Source organism: Rhinoderma darwinii, chromosome 2 (assembly GCF_050947455.1).
Source record: "Rhinoderma darwinii isolate aRhiDar2 chromosome 2, aRhiDar2.hap1, whole genome shotgun sequence".
Lineage (NCBI taxonomy): Eukaryota > Metazoa > Chordata > Amphibia > Anura > Rhinodermatidae > Rhinoderma > Rhinoderma darwinii.
This window is the reverse complement of record NC_134688.1, coordinates 215,935,073-215,958,503: the sequence shown is the minus strand read 5'-3', so window position 1 is coordinate 215,958,503 and position 23,431 is coordinate 215,935,073. Positions and strand designations below refer to the sequence as shown.

Genomic DNA, 23,431 nt, shown 5'->3' with positions numbered 1-23,431 from the left:
ACATATTGTATAGTCTATCTGTCCACACCCCATTCATAAAATACAAGCTGCAGTTAAGGATGCCTGTGTTGATCTGATGGCACCCTTCTTTGATTTCCCTGCTTCTGCCCTATTCTGTTCGTATCACTCCCACTCTTTTGACACTGTTGTAAAATAATAAAATGAAAATCAATAAGGGAGACTAGATGTGGACCGCACATCCACTATATACTATGATCAATTGCGGCTAGGCAAAATGTATAAACATGAGGTTCTTTGTTAACATTTTGATTAAATTGTATGCGAGCCCACTTGCCACTTCGCCGACCTCTTTAAAGTGGGTCCCTACTCGATCGGCTGAAGCACCTTGCGGCGTCCACCGCAGCACCGCTCCTGCAGAGGGAGCAACCCAGAGGGCCAAAAGCACCCATTCCATTAGGCCAGGCCAAGCCTCCCTGGCTCTGGGCCACGCCCCCCCACAAGTGCAGCCAGGGTCGCCATCAGGAATTTCAGGGCCCCATACAGCTACATTTTCTGGGCCCCACTACCGTGGCAACGCCTGTTAACGGTACTCCATCCAGCACTATATCAAGCTACCCAGGGCCGCCATCAGGGGGGGGGGGTATTAGGGGTACTGATGTGAGGGGCCCGGCCAAACCTAATTGAAAGGGGGGCCCGGCAACTGCCGCGACTTGCCTTTGGTAGAAAAAAAAACAGGCCCCTGCAATGGGGCCCGTTTTTTTCACCAAAAGAATGTTGTGAGCTGCGGGCCCCCCCTCTCGTCATGGGGGCCGTCAAACACCGCCCGCGCGACCGATCGCGCGCACCCGCAAACTCCCGCGACCGTACGCAAACGCACGCACCCACGACAGCACGCGACCGCACGCACCTGCGACAGCACGTAAACGCGATCGCACGCATCCGCAGCAGTCACATGGGATGAAACGTCATGACAGGAGGACGGGCTGCGCTAAGAATAGAGGATCTAAACTTTTTTATAAATTTAAAGTACCTTTTTTTTTTCTCATTTGTCATTTTTGTGGCAGTGTCGCAGCATTTCCGCAACAGAGGAGCAGCGATCCCACAGAATAAATTGACATGCTGCGGCTTAAAAAGCCACACTGCAGGTCCATTTTTTTTGCACCGTGTGAATGAGATTTGTTCAAACCTCATCCACTCTGCTGCGACTGTAATACCCTGCGGATTTTCCACAATAAAATGTGTTGCATAAAATCCGCAGTGTTCATGCCTAGTGTGTTCCTACCCTAAAGCCGGATTTACACAAGCGTGTGCTTTTTGCGCGTGCAAAAAACGTGCCGTTTTGCGCATGCAAAAGGTCCATAACAGCTCCGTGTGGCAGCAGCGTATGATGCGTGGTTGCGTGATTTTCACGCAGCCGCCATCATTATTACACACTGTTTGTATGTTTGTAAACAGAAAAGCTGTCGTGGGTGCGCGCTTCCGGGCTTACGCGGGTGCGCGGGCGGTTGCGAGTGGAATAAGCTCACCTTACCATGCGCCCCCAGTGGATAACAGAGTACAAGCAGGAGCAGAAACACTTATGAGGTCATTCCTAATTAAAATCAGTTGGGCCAAAAGTGTGGAGTGCTGGTACCCAGTAAAACACAAGAAATGAGGGGGATAGACTCTATATTATATCAATAAGGGAGGCTAGACATGGACCGCACATCCACTATATACTATGATCAATAGCGGCTAGGCAAAATTTATAAACATGAACATGAGGTTCTTAACAAAAATTTGTTTTTAATAAAATAAAAATGTAGATTTGGGTTTCACTTTTTAAGAACGGTGTTGTCTTCTGCCTAGTGCTGTGCACCACTGATGATATTGGATTTATTAGGAGTTTTCTCATGCATTCTACTATGTTTTTTTTCTGCAGGCTACGCTTGTAAAATACACTACAGATGAGTTTGATCAGCGTATCCTTTATGAATACTTAGCTGAGGCCAGTGTGGTCTTCCCTAAAGTGTTTCCTGTGGTGTAAGTATCTCACATTTACAAGCGCTGTTATTGGCCATTTTATTGATGATCTAAGTTATGCAAAAATTGACGTTAATAGATTTATTTTTTTTTAAGATCGAAAACAGGATTGCTTATGTTTTTGAGGGTGTGTTCACATTTGTAACACATTGAGTAAATAGCACAACATAAACTCCACTGTACTGATGATCCTAAACTTTACTCCTAAAGCATTTTGCCATTAAAGAAATGAAGCTCACACTGTCAGCCCGATCCTGCTGAAGTGGCAGGGAGCTGGTATGATTACCTCCGTGTCAGAAAACATGCTAATGGCCCATATACCAACTAAGGGCAGAGGACATACTACAATAAAAATAGGGGCCCTTGTTCTCCACTATTAGGCCTCATGCAGGCCGCATTTTCGTGCCGTGCTCTTGTACAAAGTATGGGAGCACGGCCCGTAAAATCAGAAAAGTAGGACATGCTCCATATTTCCCAGCACGGTTCTACGGCACGGACACCCTTCCGTAGCGCTACAGAAATGTGTCCACGGCCAATAGAACCGTGCGGGTCCGTAATTGCAAACCGTATGGCAGTCCGCAATTACGGTGTTTTTTTTACGGTCGTATGCATGGGGCTTTACAGAGGCCATATAGTTTGAGCAAAGTACACGTTTAGTATTGTTCTTCACAGAACAGTAATTGTTTTATATAAGTTTGTTTGGTTAAACTTATTACATTGCATTACAAAGGAAATAAATAAAATGGGCATTCTATTTCCTATTTCTGCTAATAGTTTCCTCGATAATACTTAAAAAAAATGTAAAAGATCGAGCCATCAATGTCGAAAAAAAATTGTTAAAGTATATAAAATATTCAAGCTTTGAATGTATTGAAGGGCCGTGTCGCCAAAGGGTTAAAAATAGTTTCTTCATTCACATTGGATGTGTTACGGCTGTTGTGAACTTTATGAACCATTTTTGTTGGGGTTTAGACACAACTTATTGGACTCCAAGATCAACACCCTTCTGTCATTGTGTCAAGACCCAAATTTATTGAATCCAATACATGGGATTGTGCAAAGCGTGGTTTACCATGAAGAGTCTCCTCCACAGTATCAACCGTCTTACCTGCAAAGTAAGTTTCAGTTGTAGTAAATTTGCAGCGATGCTGCCGGCATGTGTTTTAGTTGTAAATGAGCTCGGCTGTGGGTTGTTTACTTCTGGAAAGTATTTGCAGGTAACAAACGTTTATTTCGCTAAACCCTATGGCGTAAATGTGTGGGCAGTGTATATACTTTTCTTTTTGCCAACTTTTTGGCATAATTCTTGTAAGTACGATTGTCTTCTAAAAAAAATTTCATAACCTTTTTACAATTTCTCACCACGATAAACGTTGTTTAATGACCTATAAATGTCATAATTGTTTTTTACCATTGCAGGTTTCGGATTTAATGGGTTGTGGAGGTTTGCTGGTCCTTTCTCAAAGGTAAAGTGAAGGAATGATGTGAAGTTCTTCAATACAATGTATAGACTGCGTACTTACCATCCAGAATCTGACCATTTATATAGCGGATCATTTATATATGCTTGGTAGAATTACTGCATGAAATGTAATAACACTGATCATAAACGGGCCGGTGATCACATAACGTTTATTGTACTGTTTAGCATAAAAGTGGCCCTCCAATTCCAATCTTCCGCCCGATTGGGCATGAAGAGACGCTAGTGCGTGCTGGGCTGTACAGTTGGTGAGGCAATCATGACACCCGAGTCCTCTTCTTCTATGCGTGATACGGTTGTTGTCTCACTAACTATACTGCCCCGCTTACACTAGCGTCTCTCAGCCCCTGATGTCAGATCGGGCAGCAGATTGGAATTGGATGGACACTTTAATGAACCAATATCCATAGCAAATGAGCAGGACAGAAGACTTATCATATCATTGGCAAATTACTCAAGTACTTCTAGGGTAATCTTACAGTAAATTAAAGGGATGGTGTATTTTGGGTAGAGTTGCCTTTTCGAATTTGTTCAAATAAATGCAAGAACTGTCTTTAAAGGGACCCCTGTGTTTATAGATGCCAAAAGTTAGAGTGTTTGATATGGACCAGTCAAGCCACCAACTTGGTTGTGATCACAGCATTAATACTGTAGACTGATAGAAATACTGATGACTCAGCCAGTCAATCAATAAATGTCTCATATGCTATTTTAAACTCTGGACACCTGATGTTTTTAGTTCCATATTCCGTTTGGGTAAATCTCCCCATTAAGATGAAAGATGTTAATGATTCTTATCCATGCTTTTTTGTTTCATCAGCAAACACAAATCCCTGACTACGCAGAGCTCATAGTGAAGTTTCTTGATGCCTTGATTGACAAGTACCTGCCTGTTATTGATGAAGAAGCCAGTGAGGAGTCGCTGCTGACACCGACATCTCCGTACCCTCCTGCTGTGCAGAGCCAACTGAGTATTACTGCGAACCTTAACCTTTCCAATTCCATGACCTCCCTTGCCACTTCCCAGCATTCCCCAGGTAAGTTGTGCAGAATACAATTGAAAACATAATTGGCCAAAATAATATCAGAACATTTAGTCTTAATGTAATAAGATGTTGATGATTGTGTAATAGGGGTCTTCATTGGCCCGGAAACGTTTTATTGATTTAGTTTAATTCATAGCGTTATTTAGCAGATGCACCTATAGACTATTTTGATATACAGGAGACATTTTGTTTATTCCCATCTTAGACATTTGTGGCATATCCATGGGATATGCCATTAATGTATGAAAGATGGGGGCCCCAGAGGTTGCACCCGCATCTACATCAAGAACAGGAGTGCTCTCTGGTAAGTCAGCCTACTACTTTCTCCTGGCCATAGTGTTCTCCAGCAGCCATACTTGCGGGAGGGCATATGGGGTCAGCAAACCTAATGGAGGTGTGGTGCTTTCACCCCTAACGCCTCCCTGGGTGAACTACTGGTCGGCCAGGGAGTGTTAGGAAATCCTCTCGGTTCATAGAAAGACCGCTAAAGCCACTGAATAGGAATTAGTATACATGGCCTGAATTAAAAATGTTTTTCCGTAAAAACAAACTACCCATTAAAAAAAAACATGCAGCTTAATCCTATATGTTAAAAAAGAATACGTTTTTGAGGGTAGTGTCGCGTTAAGTAATGACACACAGTTAATGAACTTTTTATGTATAGTATATATCGATCTGTAAAATGGTATTCATTGGTGAAAATGCGCTTTAACTCTAGTGTCGTAGCAGTTACAGCCATATCATTTGTGAGAAAATTCACCTCATATTTCTCCATTTGTGGCATAACCCCCCTTGTACTGCCAGGTCAAATTTGATTTCGTTGTGCCACGCAGCAATTGTTAAACATACAGAGGCTCTCCATGATGTCATTGAGTCTCATCCGTTTGTCTCTTTCTTTTCCACCATTATTCATGTTCTTTCTTTTACTTCCCTCCCCTATCATTCTGTGTCTTTGAAGCTTCTCTGCCTTGCTCTAAGTCGGCAGTTTTCATGCAGCCACTCCCTCATCAAGGTACTTCCTTTCCACCTATATGCACGGGTTCATGGTCATGTGCTAAAGCTGTGAGCGCTTGGCATGAGCATTTGCTGACTTTATACCACCTGGGAGCAGCGCACACTCATGGCTTTTGTGTGAGAGGTGAAGGTGATCGTACTTAGTGTAAAATGTTTATTAATACCATGTCTTTGTCATTCATTTATATTTGGCAACGTTTTAGTTTATCTTTATCTTCTAGAACAAGACTGTTACTGCCCAGCTTTAAACCAAGATATATTGTCCCAGTGTTAAACAAATATTTCAATAAAAAAGAAAAATAAACTCTTTTGGCGTGTCATAGAAAAATACAAGAAGTTGGCATCAGTTGTGACTTAAGTTTTGTGATAGTTACAATTAAGGGCCGGCTATGATCTGCTAAATACTGGGCTGCTTCAACTTCCATCTTCTTTGTCAGCTTTATTAGACAGAGGTGCAGAAAGGTCAAAGAGTGCAAAGCTGGCCATACATATTGGATGTATGTTGGCTGAGGCGGCCGACTCATGTGTATAGCGGCGTCCCGACTCTCGCCCGACGGTAGAGGTCGGTGTAGAGAAGTGTCGGACATGTTGAACTCCGACATGCCCGATGCTTTTGCGGTGGCTTTTTCCTTACTCCCTAGTGAAAATACATGCACGCTCAGCAAGCAGAGTGTGCATATGTATGGTATGCGGGAGTCGGGAGGAAAAGCTGTTGTTCGGCCGACAGCTGTGTAAAGTTTAAGGTAAGCTTAATGCAAGTCTATGGCCTGTCTGCAACTCTCCCACGTGAAGCCAGAATAAATATTGAATTATGTTTTGTCTGTATTTACCACTGTATTGCGTCAGTATTTATTTTTAGAATGCCTATTGTCGGTGGTTTTTTACACCCGTATTATCTTTCTGTGCTCAGTCACAAATGAAGATTAAATATAGACCGTCCTCATGGGTGAAAAAATTATGGCATATTCGTCCATTGATTTGTATAGGAAAAGCACATTATCAATACAGATAACAATAGAACATGCTATGTATTTGGAATATGAATGAACTAGAATTCAGGACTTTCCAAATACTGATCTAATATAGAAACGAAATGAGACCTAAAGTGTAACAATGCTTTTGCAGTTTAGTAAGATAATGTTAAGAGGCTTTACTATTCTGCCTTACTTCGTGCTAATCTTGTGTTACCTAGATTGCTTGATGTAAAGACTACATCAATCATAATGCAAAACTGCAAAGTATGTACAGACCATGAACGAACGGGGCAGCAGCCTGACAAAAATGGGGTACCCACCAGAACTGTTACATTGATATAGCTGTGGCACTTAGTGGCAGTTGAAGTTTACTATTTCATGCATTTATTCATTTTCTAGCTATTAAATGGACACTAACTTTTCAAACATTTTATGCTAATCTATTAGTCTACCTGATATTTATCAACTTTTTAATTTACTTACTGTTAAAATTTAGTTGCTTTATCCATGCAAATTATGTGTGACGTTACTGCCACTAGGTGTCTCCCTTTCTGTAATCTGCCGCCCCCCCCCCCTGTTGTCAAACGAAATCCGTCTCTGGTTACAGAGCAGAGGAGACTGACTGGAAGAAGTAGGGTTATGTATCTTCACTGGCTGCCCATAGAAGTATATGGAAAGGGGAGGGAGCAGAGACAGACATACATACTGCCAATAGAAATCTATGGAGGGGGGGAGCAGAAGCAAAGAGGATGAACAGGCTGCTGGTAAGAATTCTATCTACCCCAGAGCTGGATTCACAGCTACGCTGCTTATTACTGCTCTCTGTGTGCTGTGTATGCGAGACATAATAGCAGTCAGGCTCCACCCACTAGCTCAAATTGAGAACGGGAGTCTGCAAAGGGAAAAACTTCTAAAAAAAAAAAGACAGAATACAAGTCATATAACGGCCACAAATAGTGTTATTTCTCATGCACAGACATATGAGAGCTAATTCTGAAAAGTTAGGTAGGCTTTATCTTAAAATTTTGTCTTGACCTCCAAATTATTTAAAAACTGGCATTTTAAATAAAGCATTAGTATTGAATTGTATTTTGATAACGAACGTGTTGAATAAGAAAGAATACTGAAGAATAAGTGCGTTTTCCTTAAAAAAAAATTCAGAGCTTGTGTAGAAGATAAGAGGATAAACAATCTAAAACCCTTATTATGATACTCTTATATAACAATAGAAAAGGTGTCAACAAAAAACCTAGTTGGTGCTTTGCAAAAAAAATTCTGTGGGCCTGCTGTGCTTTACTACCACTGAAACTCCTTTGTTCTAGTGACCGTGCGGATCCTATATGTTGGGGCCCCTACTCATCAGTAAACCATATCCTTTAAGCTGCTCTAGTGGAAGACTCCTTTAAGAGTGTAAACATTGCTCAATATCCCTGTTCCTCTTCTGATACATGACGTCTACCAATTTTGATTTGATGAAAGGAAGGCCTGAAGACAATGCAATGCATTAACCCCTTAACGACAAGCGACTGATATATCCGTCACATGCAGGCACTAGTTCCTGAATAGTGACGGATATATCCGTCGCTCTGATCTGGTGGGTACTGCCACTGTACCCACAAGATCAGCGGCAGGAGGACGTCTGTTATACACAGCCTGGCTCTTGCCCCAACTGCTGGAATCGAAGCGCTCTCTGATTCCGTCAGTTTAACCCATTAAATGCCGCTGTCAATAGCGACAGCGGCATCTAATGTGTTTGACAGAGGGAGCTCCCTCTGTCATCCCATCAGCAGGCCCGCAACTATATTTCTGGGCGCCTATCCGTTTCCATGGCATCCGGGGCCTAACAAAGGCCCCCAGGTCTGCCTTCAGCAACTGCCTATTAGGCCATGCCTGAAGCATGGCCTAATTGATTGCCTGTCAGTTTTACACTGACAGGCAATAATTCTTTGGTATACTAAGTATACCAAAGCATTACATCTGCAATCAGAAGATCGCAAAGCAAAGTCTTAGTGGGACAAAAAAAAAAAGAAAAAGTAAAATAGTTTAATAAAGTTTATGAAAAGAAAAAAAGATTACAGTAAAAAAAAAAAAATGTTTCTGCAAAAAGTGGTTTATTTAGAAAGTGTAAAAATTCAAATTAACACATAAGGTATCGCCGCTATCGTTATGACTTAGACAATAAAGTTAACACAATTAAACTGACGGGTGAACGGCACCCAAAAAAAAACGGCGAAATTCCAAGCCTACGTATGGCTAGATCGACAGAAAAATAAAAAAGTTACGGCTTTTGGAATGCGGCGATGTAAAAACAAGTACTTTTTTTTTTTTTTTTTTTTTTTTAAAGGGTTTTTAATTTGCAAACGTAGGAAAACATATAAAACCTTTTACATATTTGGTATCACCGTAATCGTGCCGACCCATAGAATAAAGGTAACATGTTATTTATGACGCATAGTGAACAGTGTAAATTTATAACGCGAAAATCAATGCTGGAATAGCTGCTTATTTTCAATTCTTTCCTAAAATAAAGTTAATAAAAGTTAAACAATATATTATATGCATCCAAAAATTGAAAAATACGTAAAACAAAAGAAAGTCAATAGGTCGGCACTACAGTTGAAAAATACAACTCGTCCCACAAAAAGAAGCCGTTATAAGGCTATGTCGACTCTTAAAATGCGACAGTGAAAAAACAAAAAATAATCCTTTGTCATTAACGCGCAAAAAGGTCTGGTCATTAAGGGGTTAAAACAATATAAGTTAATGATTTTATTCAGAGCAACTATAACAAGTCAAATAATTACATTTTATAGGTTCAGAAATGATGCTAGAAAAGGTAGTTTATCCCACAGCAAAGTTCAAGCTTTGTAACTACAAAATAAAATGGTGAATAAACATATCAACCCTTAGGAAAGGGAGGGAACGAGTATTGTAGTTATAGGTGAGAAGCCCTGCAAGCTTTCCTACCATAAAGCAGTGTGGTACATCCATTGTCAATACCTGGTGGTGGTTTTGTTTCCCGACATTTGCCATATGGATAAGTCATAGAAAGCCAGTGCTTCCCGCATTTTGCCGTATCCATACGACAAATGGTGGACACCGGCTCAGAAGCTGAGTCGGTGCCATCGTTGCCGGATGTCAGCGGTGTATTACAGCTCACATCCGACTGTAATGGCGGGGATCGAATTTAGCTTGGATCCCCGCCATTAACCCCTTAAATGCAGCGGTCAAAAGCGATCGCTGCATTTGTTATTTGCAGCTCATCGGCATCCCAGCAATGAAATTGCAGGGGTTCCGGAGGCTGCAATGGCAACCGGAGACCTAATACTGGCCTCCCGGTCTGCCTTCACGGAAGACTACCAAGCCCCGCCCGGAGGCGGAGCCTAAAAGGCTTCTGTAGCCGACTGCAAGATGGCGCTGACTCAGGAGCTGAGCCGGTGTCATCAGCGGTGGATGTCTGCTGTATGTTACAGCTGACATCCACCTGTAACGGCAGGAACCGGAGCTATCTCCGATTCCTGCCATTAACCCCTTCTATGCATCTTAGAGGTTGCCTAGCAGATGGGCAGCCCCATCATGCAATCAGGGCTGCCAACTGCTGCTATGGCAACAGGAGGCCTAACAATGGCCTCCTGCTCTGCCATTACGGAAGCCAATTAGGCCCCCACCGGGAGGCAAAGCCTAATTGGCTTGCTGTCAGTGAATGACTGACAGATCTAATACATTGCACTACATAAGTAGTGCAATGTATTAGAAAAAAATAAAACAGACAATTGGACCTTCAAGTTCCCTAGTGGGACTTGAAAAGAAGTGTAAAAAAAAAAAGTTTTAAATATAATACAAGTTTCAAGTAATAAAATAAAACACAATTGCCCTTTTCCCTTATCAAGTCCATTATTATTGGAAAAAAACCAAAAACATACGTATTTGGTATCGCCGTGACCGTAACGACCTAAACTATAAATATTATAAATTAGATTCTAATTTATAACATTTCCATGTGCTGGTCACTAGGGGGAGCAATTCCCAAAATTGCAGCTTTGGCAATGTGGTAAAGCAACCTCATTGCTTTATGCTGCAAATTTGGGGTAGACACACTCGCTCTAGTGTCCTCACACAATCCCCCCTCCCTTATTCTGGCTAGTGCCAGGAGAAGGAGGGGGTTGAATCTTCAAACCTCCTACACTGTGTGCCGCCATTTCCAGAGCGAATGCACAGTGTAGGAGGATTTGATACAGTGGTAATTAGACAGTATAACACGAACATAATACACACATCACATACACAAACCTAACTTACCTGCTCCTGCTGCCGCCTCCGCTCCTATACCTTGCGTCTTCGCTGCCTTGAACATATGGCCGGAAGCCGCGACCGGAAGTCATCTTACTGTCCGTCCGCGGCTTCCGGTCCACATGAAAATGGCGCCAGATTTCGCTCTGCTAAAGACCTTCTTTTTGGTCTGTGTGGGAGCCGCGCATGCTCCGTTCCCACACAGACGGTGTACGCTATAGTGAATGGAACGGCTCCCGTTCGCATTCTCTATGGGGATGTATGTTCCGTATTCCATCTCTGTATGTGTCATTAATCGACACATACAGAGATGAAAAAAAAAATGGCAGCCCCCATAGAGAAGTAAAAGTAAGAAAAAAGTACAACACAAGAACACAAATAAATAAAATTTATTTCAATATCTTACTAAAAGCAATATTATATAAAAAAAATAATAATTCCGTGACACCTTCCCTTTAACCCAATTATTATACCACCTGACTGCCCCTTACACGTACCCCCACATTATAAACTGAAATACCAGTAAAACTCCAAACAAAACTACTACCAAGCAAATCCAAGCTTCAAAAGCCAAATTGTGCTCCCTCCCCTCTGAACCCTACAGCGTGCCCAAACAGTTTACTTCCAAATATATGGCATCGCCATACCCGGGAGAACCCATTTAACAATTTTTTGGGTGTGTCTCTCCAGTGGCATAAGCTGGGCATGACATATTTGCCACTGAAATGGCATATGTAGGGAAAAATTAAAATTTTTACTTTGCACCATCCGCAGCGCAATCATTTATGGAAAAGTCCTGTAGGCTGAAAATGCTCACTACACCTCTTAATAAATGCATTGAGTGGTGCAGTTTCCAAAATGGGGTCACTTCTCTGGTTTCTTTTATTATTTCACATCAGAGCCTGTGCAATTGTGAACCAATACTTTCCAAATTACCAAATTAGGCCTCAATTTCGCATGGTACTCTTTCACTCCTGAGCCCTGTCAAATGTCCAGGCAAAAGATTAGGGCCACATGTAGGGTGTTTCTAAAACCGGGAAACAAAGCATAATAATTAGAGAGCGGTCTTATTATGGTGACGCAAGCTGGGCACCACATATTGGCATATCTATGGAAAAAAAATTCTATTTTCACTTTGCAACATCGAGTGCACACTAATTGATACAAAACGCCCTCAGGTTTTAACATGCTCACTACATACCTTGAGGGGTGTAGTTACCAAAATGGGGTCACATCTGGGGGTTTTTCACTGTTTTAGGCTATGTTCACACGGGGTCTTTTGCCGAGTTTTTTGACGCGGAAACCGCGTCGCAAAACTCGGCAGAAACGGCCCGAGAACGCCTCCCATTGATTTCAATGGGAGGCGTCGGCGTCTTTTTCCCGCGAGCAGTAAAACTGCCTCGCGGGGAAAAGAAGCGACATGCCCTATCTTCGGGCGCTTCCGCCTCCGACCTCCCATTGACTTCAATGGGAGGCAGGAGAAAGCGTGTTTTATGCCCGCGGCGCTCAATGGCCGCGGGCGAAAAACGGCGCGATAATCGCTATTCACACGGAGTATTTTGGGGGAGTAATATCTGCCTCAAAATTCCGTTTGGAGCTTTGAGGCAGATATTCCTCCCCCAAAATACTCCGTGTGAACATAGCCTTAGTCCCACAGGGGCTTTGCAAATGCTACATTGCGACCAGAAACCAACCCAGCAAAATCTGCACTCCAAATGCCGTTCCTTCCATTCTGAGTTCTGCCGTGTGCCCAAACAGCAGTTTATGACCACATATGGGATATTGTTTTAATCGGGAGAAATTGCTTTACAAATTTTGTGGTGGTTTTTCTCCTTTAGTGCTTGTGAAAATGAAAAAAAATTAGCTAAACCTAATTTTTACAACCTACTTCCAATAATTTCTGCAATAAACCTGTGGGGTCAAAATGCTCACGCGGCACATACCCCTAGATAAGTTCCTTGAGGTGTGTAGTTTCCCAAATGGGGTCATTTTTGGGGGATTTCCACTGTTTTGGCACTGCAAGAGCCCTTCAAACCTGACATGGTGCCTAAAATATATTCTAATAAAAAGAAGAACCCCAAATCCTCTAGGTGCTCCATTGATTCTGAGGCCTGTGCCTCAGTACATTACCATACTAAGGCCACATGTGGGATATTTCCTAAATCTGCAGAACCTGGGCAATAAATATTGAGTTGCGTTTCTCTGGTAAAACTTTGTGTTACAAAAAAAATGGATTAAAAATGAATTTCTGCAAAAAAAATGAAATTTGTAAATTTCACTTCTGCTTTGTTTTAATTTCTGTGAAACATCTAAAGGGTTAAGAAACTTTCTAAATTATATTTCGAATACTTTGAGGAGTGAAGTTTTTAAAATGGGGTGACTTTTCGGGGGTTTCTAATATATAAGGCCCTCAAAGCCACTTCACAACTGAAAAAATAGCCTTTTGAAATTTTCTTGAAAATGTGAGAAATTGCTGCTAAAGTTCTAAGCATTTTAACATCCTAGAAAAATAAAAGGATGTTCAAAAAATGATGCTACCTTAAAGTAGACACATGGGGATGTTGAATAGCAACAATTTTGTGTGGTATAACTGGCTAACTTACAAGCAGATACATTTAAATTTAGAAAAATGATAATTTTAAAAAAAATTCACGAAATGTTGGTGTTTTTCACAATTAAATACTGAATGTATCGAGCACATTTTGCCAGTAGTCCAATGTGTCACGAGAAAACAATCTCAGAATCGCTTGGATAGGTAAAAGCATTCCGAAGTTATTACCACATAAAGTGAAACATCTGTGTTTTTAATTGTTTCTGTAACAATTGTCTAAAACCAAGTAGAAAGCTTAGAAGATCTATCTACAGCTAGAAGGTAAGGGTCAAAACCTTGCATTGGAAAGAGATAATGTTCTGGCAATAAAATGTGTGAGGCCAGGATTACACGCACGCTTTTGTTGCAGTTTTTTGAGCCAAAGCCGGAAGTGGAACCAAGCGGAAGGTAAAGTATAGAGAAAAGACTAATGCATCTCTTTTATTTTGTGTGCACTTATGTGTTTGTCTAAAAAAAAACAACGCATCAAACACTGCATCAAAACTGTGTGTGATCTTGTTCTAATGGGTAATTACTAACAAAAATATATTTTATTTTCAAATTCTTTTGGAATGTTTAACCTCTTAATGACGCAGCCTAGTTTTGGCCTTAAGGCTAAGAGCCTTACGTGGTAATAACTCCGGAATGCTTATACCCATCCAAGCGATTCTGAGATTTTCTCGTGACACATTGGACTTTATGTAAGTGGTAAAATTTGGTCGATATTCAGTGTTTGTGAAAAATAGCAAAATTGAGAGAAAATTTTTGGAAAAAAAATTCTGATTTTTAATGTATCTGCTTTTAAGACAGACCGTAATTCCACACACAATAGTTACTAGTTCACATTTCCCATTTGTCTACTCTATGTTGGCATCATTTTTTGAGCATTCTTTTATTTTTCTAGGAAGTTACTAGGCTTGGAACTTTAGCAGCAATTTCTCACATTTTGAAGTAAATTTCAAAAGCCTTTTTTTTTTTTTTTTTTTTTTTTTTTTTTTAGGTACCAGTTCAGTTCTAAAGTGGCTTTGAGGGGCCTATATATTAGAAACCCCCATAAAACACCCCATTTTAAAAATTAGACCCCTCAAAGTATTCAAAATAGCATTTAGAATTTATCATAACTCTTTAGGCGTTTCACAGGAATTTAAAGAATAGTAGAGGTGAAATTTACAAATTTTCGTTTTTTATGCAGAAAATCCTTTTTATGAAAAAAAATTCTGTAACACAGAAGGTTTTACCAGAGAAACGCAACTCAAAATTTATTGCCCAGATTCTGCAGTTTTTAGAAATATCCCACATGGGGCCCCAGTGTGCCACTGGACTGAAACACAGGCTACAGAAGCAATGGAGCACCTAGAGGATTTTGAGGCTTCCTTTTTACTAGATATATATTTTAGGCACCATGTCAGGTTTGAAGAGGTCTTGTGGTGCCAAAACAGTGGAAACCCCCCAAGGTGACCCCATTTGGCAAACTACTCCCCACAAGGAATTTATCGAGGGGTATAGTGAGCATTTAGGACCCACAGGTTTTTTTGCTGCATTTAGTGGAATTAGGCTGTGCAATTGAAAATCACATATTTTTCTGATAAAAGATACAAATATTTAGATCAACATTTTTCACAAGGCATAAAGCAGAAAAAAAGCACCACAACATTTGTAAATCAATTTCTCCCGTTTACGGCAATACCCCATATGTAGTCAGAAACTGCTGGTTGGACAAACGGCAGAGCTCAGAAGGGAAGGAGCGCTATTTGGCATGTAGATTTTGCTGGATTGTTTTCTGGGCGCCATATCAGATTTACAGAGCTTCTGAGGTACCAGCACAGGGGAAACCCCTTAAAAGTGACCCAATTTTGGAAACTACAGCCCTTGAGGAATTTAGGGTATGTTCACACGGCAGCGTCCGTTAGGGTGCGGTTTTCAGGAGAAAACAGCACCGTAATTTCAGCCGTAATGGCATGTGCAGGCGTCTTTTGCTGCGTCCATTACGGACGTAATTGGAGCTGGTTTTCCATGGAGTCTTTGAAAAAAATGACCGTCGGAACAGAACATCGTAAGACCCATTAAAATGAATGCGCAGATGTTTGCCGACGCTTTTGAGCCACATTTTCGGACGTAATTCGGGGCTAAAACGCCCGAATTACATCCGTAAATAGTGTGTGTGAACCCAGCCTTATTGTAGTTTTCATGGGGTGCATGCGACTTTTTGATCAGTTTTTATTTTATTTTTTAAGAGGCGTGGTGACTAAAAAACAAGCAATTCTACTATTGTTTTTTATGTTTTTACAGCTCTCAACGTGCGCTATAAATTACATATTCACTTTATTCTGCGTGGCGATATGATTACGGCGATACCAGATGTTTATAGAATTTTTTTATGGCTTATGGCGTATGCACAATAAAATACTTTTTATAAAAAAATAATTTACTTTTGGTATTGCCAGATTCTAAGAGCCAGAACTTATTTTTCCATCAAGAAAGCCGTGTGAGGGCTTGTTTTTTGCATAACGAACTGTAGTTTCAATCGGTATCGTTTTTGATACATGTGACTTTTTGATCTCTTTTTATGCTATTTTTTTGGGAGGTGAAGTGACCAAAGAATTGTGATTTTGATATGGTTTATTATTTTCTTTTACGGCATTCACTGCGCAGTTTAGGCCGTTACGGACGTGTGATGCTAATTATGTATAGTTTAATTTAATAATAAAGGACTGATCAGGGAAAAACAGGGATTTTTCCTTTTATTACTTTTATTAAACTTTTATTTATTTGTATACAACTTTTTTTTTTTGTCACACTTGGGGACTTGAAGGCAGGAGGCCCTGTTTGCAAATAGAATACACTGCACTACATGCGTAGTGCAGTGTACTAGCTGTTAGATACTCACTGACAGCAAGCATAGTAGGTCCTGACTTTGTCAGGACCCACTAGGCTTCTGTAGATGGCCTAGTCAGAGGCCATTATTAGGCCTCTGGTTTCCATAGCAACCATCGGCACCCGCAATCATGTTGCAGGATGTCAATGGTGTTTTAACCCCTACAAAGCTGCGATCACTATTGAACGCGGCTTCTAAGGGGTTAATAAGCGGGGATCACCACGATCGGTCCCTTCTGTAGAGGCTGTGGCAACTGATGTATGAGACCGCAGTTGTCACAGTTCCTGTATGTGCCGGGAGAGGCGCCGGAATGCTTGTTAGAACCGTGACGTACTATTAGGTCATGGAGCGCGAACGATGTGCTTATCATGACCTAATAGTACGTCCAGGAGCGGGAAGGTGTTGAAGGCTGCGGACACCTTTTGTAGGATTTTTTTTTTTATTCAATTTTTGTTTTAGGTGATTTCTGTTGTTTTTTTAAATTGATTTTTATTAAGTTTCTATTTTTTTCAGATGCAGCCCCTACGTATCCTCTACATTAAAGCTGCGTAGTTTCTCCATCAGCCAATTCTGTCAGTGAACTGACAGCTCGGCTGAGAGCGGATCTTCTCAACCTGTAAATCAACTTAGATCTGATCAATATTGTTAATTATTATTAAGGGCCTGTTCACATCAGCGTTCGGGTCCGTTTGGGGTTTCCGTTTATCTATTCCGATAGAGGTACAATTGAACGGAAACTATAGCTTCCGTTTACATTACCGTAGATTTAAACGGTAATGCTTCCGTTTCAGTTTGTTTCCGTTAAGTTTCCATTTTTTTAACTGATACAATAGAGTAGTCTACTACGGAAACCCCAAACGGAACCAGACGCTGCTGTGAACAGGCCCTAAGTTGAACAACAAGTTGAGACACACAGGACCCGCTCTCAGCTGAGCTGTCCGTTCACTGACCGAATTGGCTGATTGCGAACAATGCAGCTTCTATGCACAGAGGATACACCTGAAAAACGATCAAGTTTTTAATAAGTCAATTTAAAAAACATCAGAAATCACCAATCACTGAAAAAAATAAATATAAATATATATATATATATATATATATATATATATATATATATATATATATACACACAAACAACATGCATGCACTGTGCTTGAAATGCTTTAGAATTGAAACCATTATAGAAACCTGAATTGATGTGCTTGTTATATCACCGAAGTGCATGACATTCTGGGGTCATTTTTTTTAAAACTGTTTTATGCCTTTTGTTTTGGCTGTTACACACACGTTCTACACTTATACACCAACAAAACAAGTTATGTGGCTGCTACAGCCATTATTATGCACAATAGTTTTCTAAAATATAGTTTGCATAGTACTGCCGATGTAGTTCATAAAGCCTTCACCTTTAAGACTGCAGGTTGTCATGATGCCGTCAGCCTTGCATTGACCGAGTACCTTCCCACTCTGTTGAGTTCCTTAAAAAGTCAAATAATAAATCACATCTGTACTTTAAAGTTTTTTTTCAATTTTGCCGTAAGTTGAATATTTTGAAAACTTTTCTTCCCAGATAAATACTTAGTTGTTGTTCACTGTTATGTAAATAAGTAAGGAATCACACGGTCACTTTTGTAACGTCACTTTCCCCTATCATGTTTTTCTACCTAAGGAATTGACAAGGAGAACGTGGAACTGTCTCCCACCACCGGCCACTCAAACAGCGGTAGAACGCGCCACGGTTCAGCGAGTCAAGTGCAAAAGCAGAGAAGTGCTGGCAGCTTCAAACGTCACAGCATCAAAAAGATTGTGTGAAACATTTTTTTAATTACCCTTTTTATTTATTTTACAGTTCCTTTTCTAAAACAGACTTACCTATGTGGTCGGCCCTCCAGTGGCCCCGCGCACAATATGATGCTGCACTTAATTTTTTTAACGTTCCCATGCAGTCCGCCATGTCGCCAGAAGATCAATATATTGAGAACATTGCTTGAACTCAACACCATTTGGTTTCCTCAGACTTTTCTCCTTACTTTTTCCTTTTTCAGTTCTTTCCATTCTTTAAGGGAACCACGGTCACAAGCCTATCAACAACTTGTGAATTTCGGAATGAAGGATTTTGTAATTTTGATAATGGTGGCCCAGCCTTTACTGCATTAACTGTTGAAACATTAGTGGCATTTTCATGAGTCCTTATGCCTTGTCTTTTTTTATTACTGATTGTTTTTGTTTTGCATTTAACAAATTGTTAAAGCTAATCCTTTCTAGTGGCTTTAGTGGGAAGATAACCTTATTTAAATTCCCCCTACCCCTTTGAAATCACTTTTAGCTGTGGATTTTTTTTTACCTATTTGCTTAAAATTTACTTCCCAGTTGGGACTTTTTTTGTAATGGTACTTTATAAGCAAATGTGAGTCGGTGTTTAAAAGGGGCCACCATACCAATTAAAATTTCTGGGTACTTGCAATAAATTTGTCAAATTAATTATATTTTTATTCCTATAAAAATATATAGTTATATATTCCAAACATTGTTGTTTGCGCTGTTAAAGTATTGAAGCATTTCTTTCATCTTAAATGCACCAGTGATTTCTGTCCTTAAAATGCACTATTTCTAAAAGGCAGAATGTATTCTGAGAGAGAATAATTTGAAATGTTATGTAAATATGTGTTTGTATTAATTTGACAACAAACAAAAACAAACTGTGTTTTCAAGGTGAAATTGTGGTAAGTAAATTGCTTGCATCGGAGTAGTATAAGGGCTTTAACTCCTTTCTGCTTGACGATCGTTTCCTTAACCCTTCCAGAGAGAGGTGTTAAAAGAATTCTTGCACTTAGGGGCATAATCTTTGAAAGATGTATGTCCTCGCTATCATTGGGGCATAATTTGCAATGGATAAGAAGTAAACATTCACCTTTTGGCATGGTGCACTGTTCTGTGCAATCTTAAAATAAAAAAAAATAAAAAATTCTATAAAAACTGAGGCCTTGTTGAGGTCAGATAATGAAACGGTACATTTAAACTGACAGGATCCTCCCTCTGAGCTGTGTCTGGGAGGAGCAGCATCATGAAACACTTGATGCACTTCAACCGTTTTGAAGGAGCAGTCACATATTGTATTCTGTAGAAATCTGTAACCATAATAGATAAATGCTATTTAAAATCCTGGTAAGTCTTACTGGCATATATAATGCCAAATCTGCTGCAAATATTTATAGTACTAATGCTGACTTAGAGCAACACACAAATATAGTTATCCTGAATGACCGCCCCTGCCCCTTCAAAGTAGCCAATTCATGTGTTCCCCATAATCAGATGAGATTTTTTTTCCTACGTATGTATATATATATATATATATATATATATATATATATATATATATATATATTAACTGATTTGAATTGGTATGGGGTGATATTAGTTAAACTGAACACATGTTCTCTCACTGTGACATATGAATTCTGGATTAGCGTGTAGTATTAACAGTGACTCATTTGATACTGTCTTGCAAATGCACCACTACAGCAAAACATAGAAGATAACGCTATTTACCAGACTTACCGGCAGTAAACACCTAGGTGAGGCGATTGCAGAACAGGGCTTTAGACACTTGTCCAGTATATTCTTAACTCAGAGGAAATTTTATCCTTTTTGACAATTCTGAGCAAAAGGGAAAGACATCTAGGTGCTTGTTTTTAGGGCTCAATATAACTGCTGAACATATGTATAAATGAAACACTTAGATGCTCTTCTACAACTTAGATCTTGGCCCGAGGACCAAGAATGGCTTTAAGATAAGATACAACTATAATTCTATGTAATAAGACTATAGAGTGATTTAAGTGTATTTCAGTAAATCAAACTCCACAGCTAAACGAATATAACAATGGTACAAATACGTGTTGGGATGAAATAAGTATAGCACATAATCTGCATTTATTCACATTATAAAGCGTAATTCACAAATGTAAATAAGCGGGGTTTTTTGTTTGTTTTTCTCCCTGATTTTGTGATTTTTGTTTCATTTTGTTTACAGTTCTGGAAAAAAAACTTTGGACAGAAACCTATTATGCAAACAGTCTGCCAAAATCCCATTGTACTTATGTTTAGTTATTTTACAGAGGGTCAATACCGACTAGTGCGCAGGACAACACAGGTGCACACATGAGTTTGCGTTCACTTGTCATTGAACCCAATGGCCCAACATAGCCTGGAAGAACTGAATATGCACATCAGAGATGTATAATAGTGCGCTGCCTGATCTGTACGCATGCTCTTATTACGTGATCATGACCTTATCTACTATTATTGAATGGACTGGCTTAGGACAACCTATTACTGAGCAGACTTTAATATACAAGAACTGCTGTAACCTGCCAGTGCGCGCTTTGTCGTGTGGAATTCCTATAGTGTTCCAATCAAAGATTTAGACGTCCCTTTAAGATTCCTCCCACCTCCAGCATTAACGTACATGCTCGGCTGAGCTTGCATGTTTATTTCAATGGAGAGAGAGAGAAATAAGCCACTGTCAGAGACCTCTGGCAGTGGCTTGTCTACCATGGAAACAAAGTATTGGGCTTGTTTAAATCTGGCATGCCCAATCCTTATTTCTCATGACATCTGCCGTTAGAGAGTCGGGGGCCGTCCACACACATTAGATAATTGGTCGGTTCTGCCAAAATCTGAGGTTTCGGCCAACTTTCATCTAATGGGAATGGGCCCCTTAATTCTTATTAAACAAAACGGGCTTAAAAGTTCCCATAGATGTAATATAATTGTCAGCTACATAGAAGCTTTTTTTCAAGGTAAAGAATGGGATTGAACAAACAAAATCCAACCTTGTCGGTTCATGTTTTCCCCACCATCAGACAAAGATCTACCTGCTTCATCAAAATGTAGATTGGCAGCAGGAAGTTCTGAAAAATATTTTCGGTCTATGGGCATTTTAAATGCTCTAAATATTTTTGTCCCATGGAAATCCATTTTGTGCATTCAGAGCTTGAAGTGAACATTCTGCAACAGCAAACTATCAACAAATACACGACTGTCGTGTTACAGATCATGATACACCAGCTGGTTCCGCTGATCTCTGGGGCGGATATGAGGGGTTGTCCCGATGGGTACCATCTCTTCAAGAGCTCCAAGAATTCTCTTTCGTCGTGTGCTGTACAGTGTTCATGAGAGATTTTTGGAAAATGGAACATAAACCCTCTTAAACCATGGATATCAGATAGTTTAGCAGAAGTAAAAAGGTGCAAACGCCATTTTCTTTCATTAGTCTGGTTGTAGACTGGGTTCCTCTACCTTTGCACCGTTTTACTAAGCCGACCACATAGTTTAGGGTCTCTGATGTGTATATTTGGGTCACGCTATATTTGTATTTGCAAATCTGGATAATGTCCATTTGTCCCAATGTTGGGTGTGGGCAGCCTGTATGATTTTTAGGTTCAGTTTTAGGAACTTCCCCTTCTCCTAAGCATGTGGTATCCAATGTTATGCAACCGACTTTTCCACAAAAAGTCACTTTTAAGTGTTAGCGACATTACTTTTTTTAATGCAGTACATTCATCTGTAAATATTTTTTGTGTAAAATTTGACAGAAAAGTATATTTACTACACTGTAAATACATGTGACAATATATTGTATTATTTTGCTTTTTTGTAAAGCAGTTAGTTGCTGTACATGTATAACATACAGACTTTGATTCTTCTAGTGTTAGTAATTGTTAACTTCTCTCCTTCCTGCTGTTGTGTCATTTAAATGAAGAAAAAAAAAAGAAAAAAAATGATGCTGTACTACAAACTCACTGTGTATGATATATTCTTTCCTTTCAGGCCATACAATTTCAAATGTTCCTTTACTCACTATCCTGTTAATATTGTAAGCAAGTGTATGCCAGCAGGAATAAAACTGCCACCGCCAGCCAAACTGGCACCTAGATACAATTAGCAGATATGATTTATCATAACTGTTCTCTACCCAATGTTCCCTCATGTATGTACATCCCCTTTTTTTGAAGTAAAATGTAAATTCAACCTGCTTTCTTGTGTATTAGTGTCTTAATTACTTTTAGGCTATGTTCACACTGGTATTATGGCTTCCATTTTGTAGGTTCGAACGCCTTCCATTGACCTATCATTTGTCCATTAAGTTTATACTTTTTTTTTTTTTTTTTTTTTACTAATAGAGTAGTTCAGCAGACTTTGCTACTCTGCCCTTCAAGGGTAACAGAAACTTTACAGAATGTAACCAGTGTGAACAGAGCCTTACAAAAATGACGTATAGATAAAATGTTCCTTAAAGTGTACTTGACAAAAATAAATTCTGATCCCTTTATCTGTGCATACACTGAACGTGTTCACTTCTGTTTAGCGCCTGCACAGTAGCAGAGGCAGCCGGGGACAACCAAGGAAGCAGTCACACGATTTATCCACATGACTGCCACCGTCTTACAACGACTTACGACTGCAACCGTCTTTTGGCACAGCAGAGTATATCATCACGATAAGTTGTGATGTTACAAGTATAATTTACAGTTTATTGCTTTTTCTGATATGTTTTTTTTTCCATAAAGTGTCCATCCCATTGAAGATATTATTGGAGTAGACTTATCAGAACGAATATATAACCTACATGAAGTATGAGCACACAAAGCTACAATATACAAAAGGACACAACTTAATTGTACACAAAAATCACAAAGCATTAAAAATTGCAGGAGTAAAAGAAAAGCCGCAGCAGGAACGCCAAGTCAAATCAGGCAATAATACAGAATCCATAAAAGGGTGACACTTACATACCAAGGCATAAATAGTTAACAGAAATACGTTAAAATACATATGTATATGTCCCCGCCAACATTTGCAAGTGCTAAGTAGAGTAAGGTGACGGCAGACATTAAGGAGTTAAATGCACAGGAATGGCAGTGAAATAATGTACATAAAGTCATGTGCACTCAGCAACCAATGCTGAGCAGAGTAGACGGGTAACAGAGCATAACATACCCATTGAATGTACTGATGCCGAGACTGGCATCTCCGTCTCATGCAGGTGAGGAGACGCCGTTAGTAGGCTTCGACTTATAACCAATTGATGCAGCTGACGCTGCTACTCCAGTATTGGCCACCTAATGCTTAAATACTCTGTAGTTCCTAACCAGCGCCACGCCCAGGTGAAGGTTT

The 23,431-nt window shown here is 40.0% G+C and overlaps 1 protein-coding gene across 1 annotated transcript in view; it reads left to right on the top strand.

Annotated features, from left to right (window-relative positions):
- NF1 (neurofibromin 1) overlaps positions 1-22,289 on the top strand; it is a 191,913-nt gene extending 169,624 nt beyond the window's left edge. The window contains exons 53-57 of the mRNA XM_075852828.1: positions 1,883-1,983; positions 2,956-3,098; positions 3,403-3,449; positions 4,284-4,500; positions 17,922-22,289. Of these exons, the coding sequence (XP_075708943.1) occupies positions 1,883-1,983; positions 2,956-3,098; positions 3,403-3,449; positions 4,284-4,500; positions 17,922-18,064 (651 nt within the window). The 3' untranslated portion in view covers positions 18,065-22,289. The remainder of the gene's footprint in view (positions 1-1,882; positions 1,984-2,955; positions 3,099-3,402; positions 3,450-4,283; positions 4,501-17,921) is intronic.
- Positions 22,290-23,431: the final 1,142 nt, after the last annotated feature.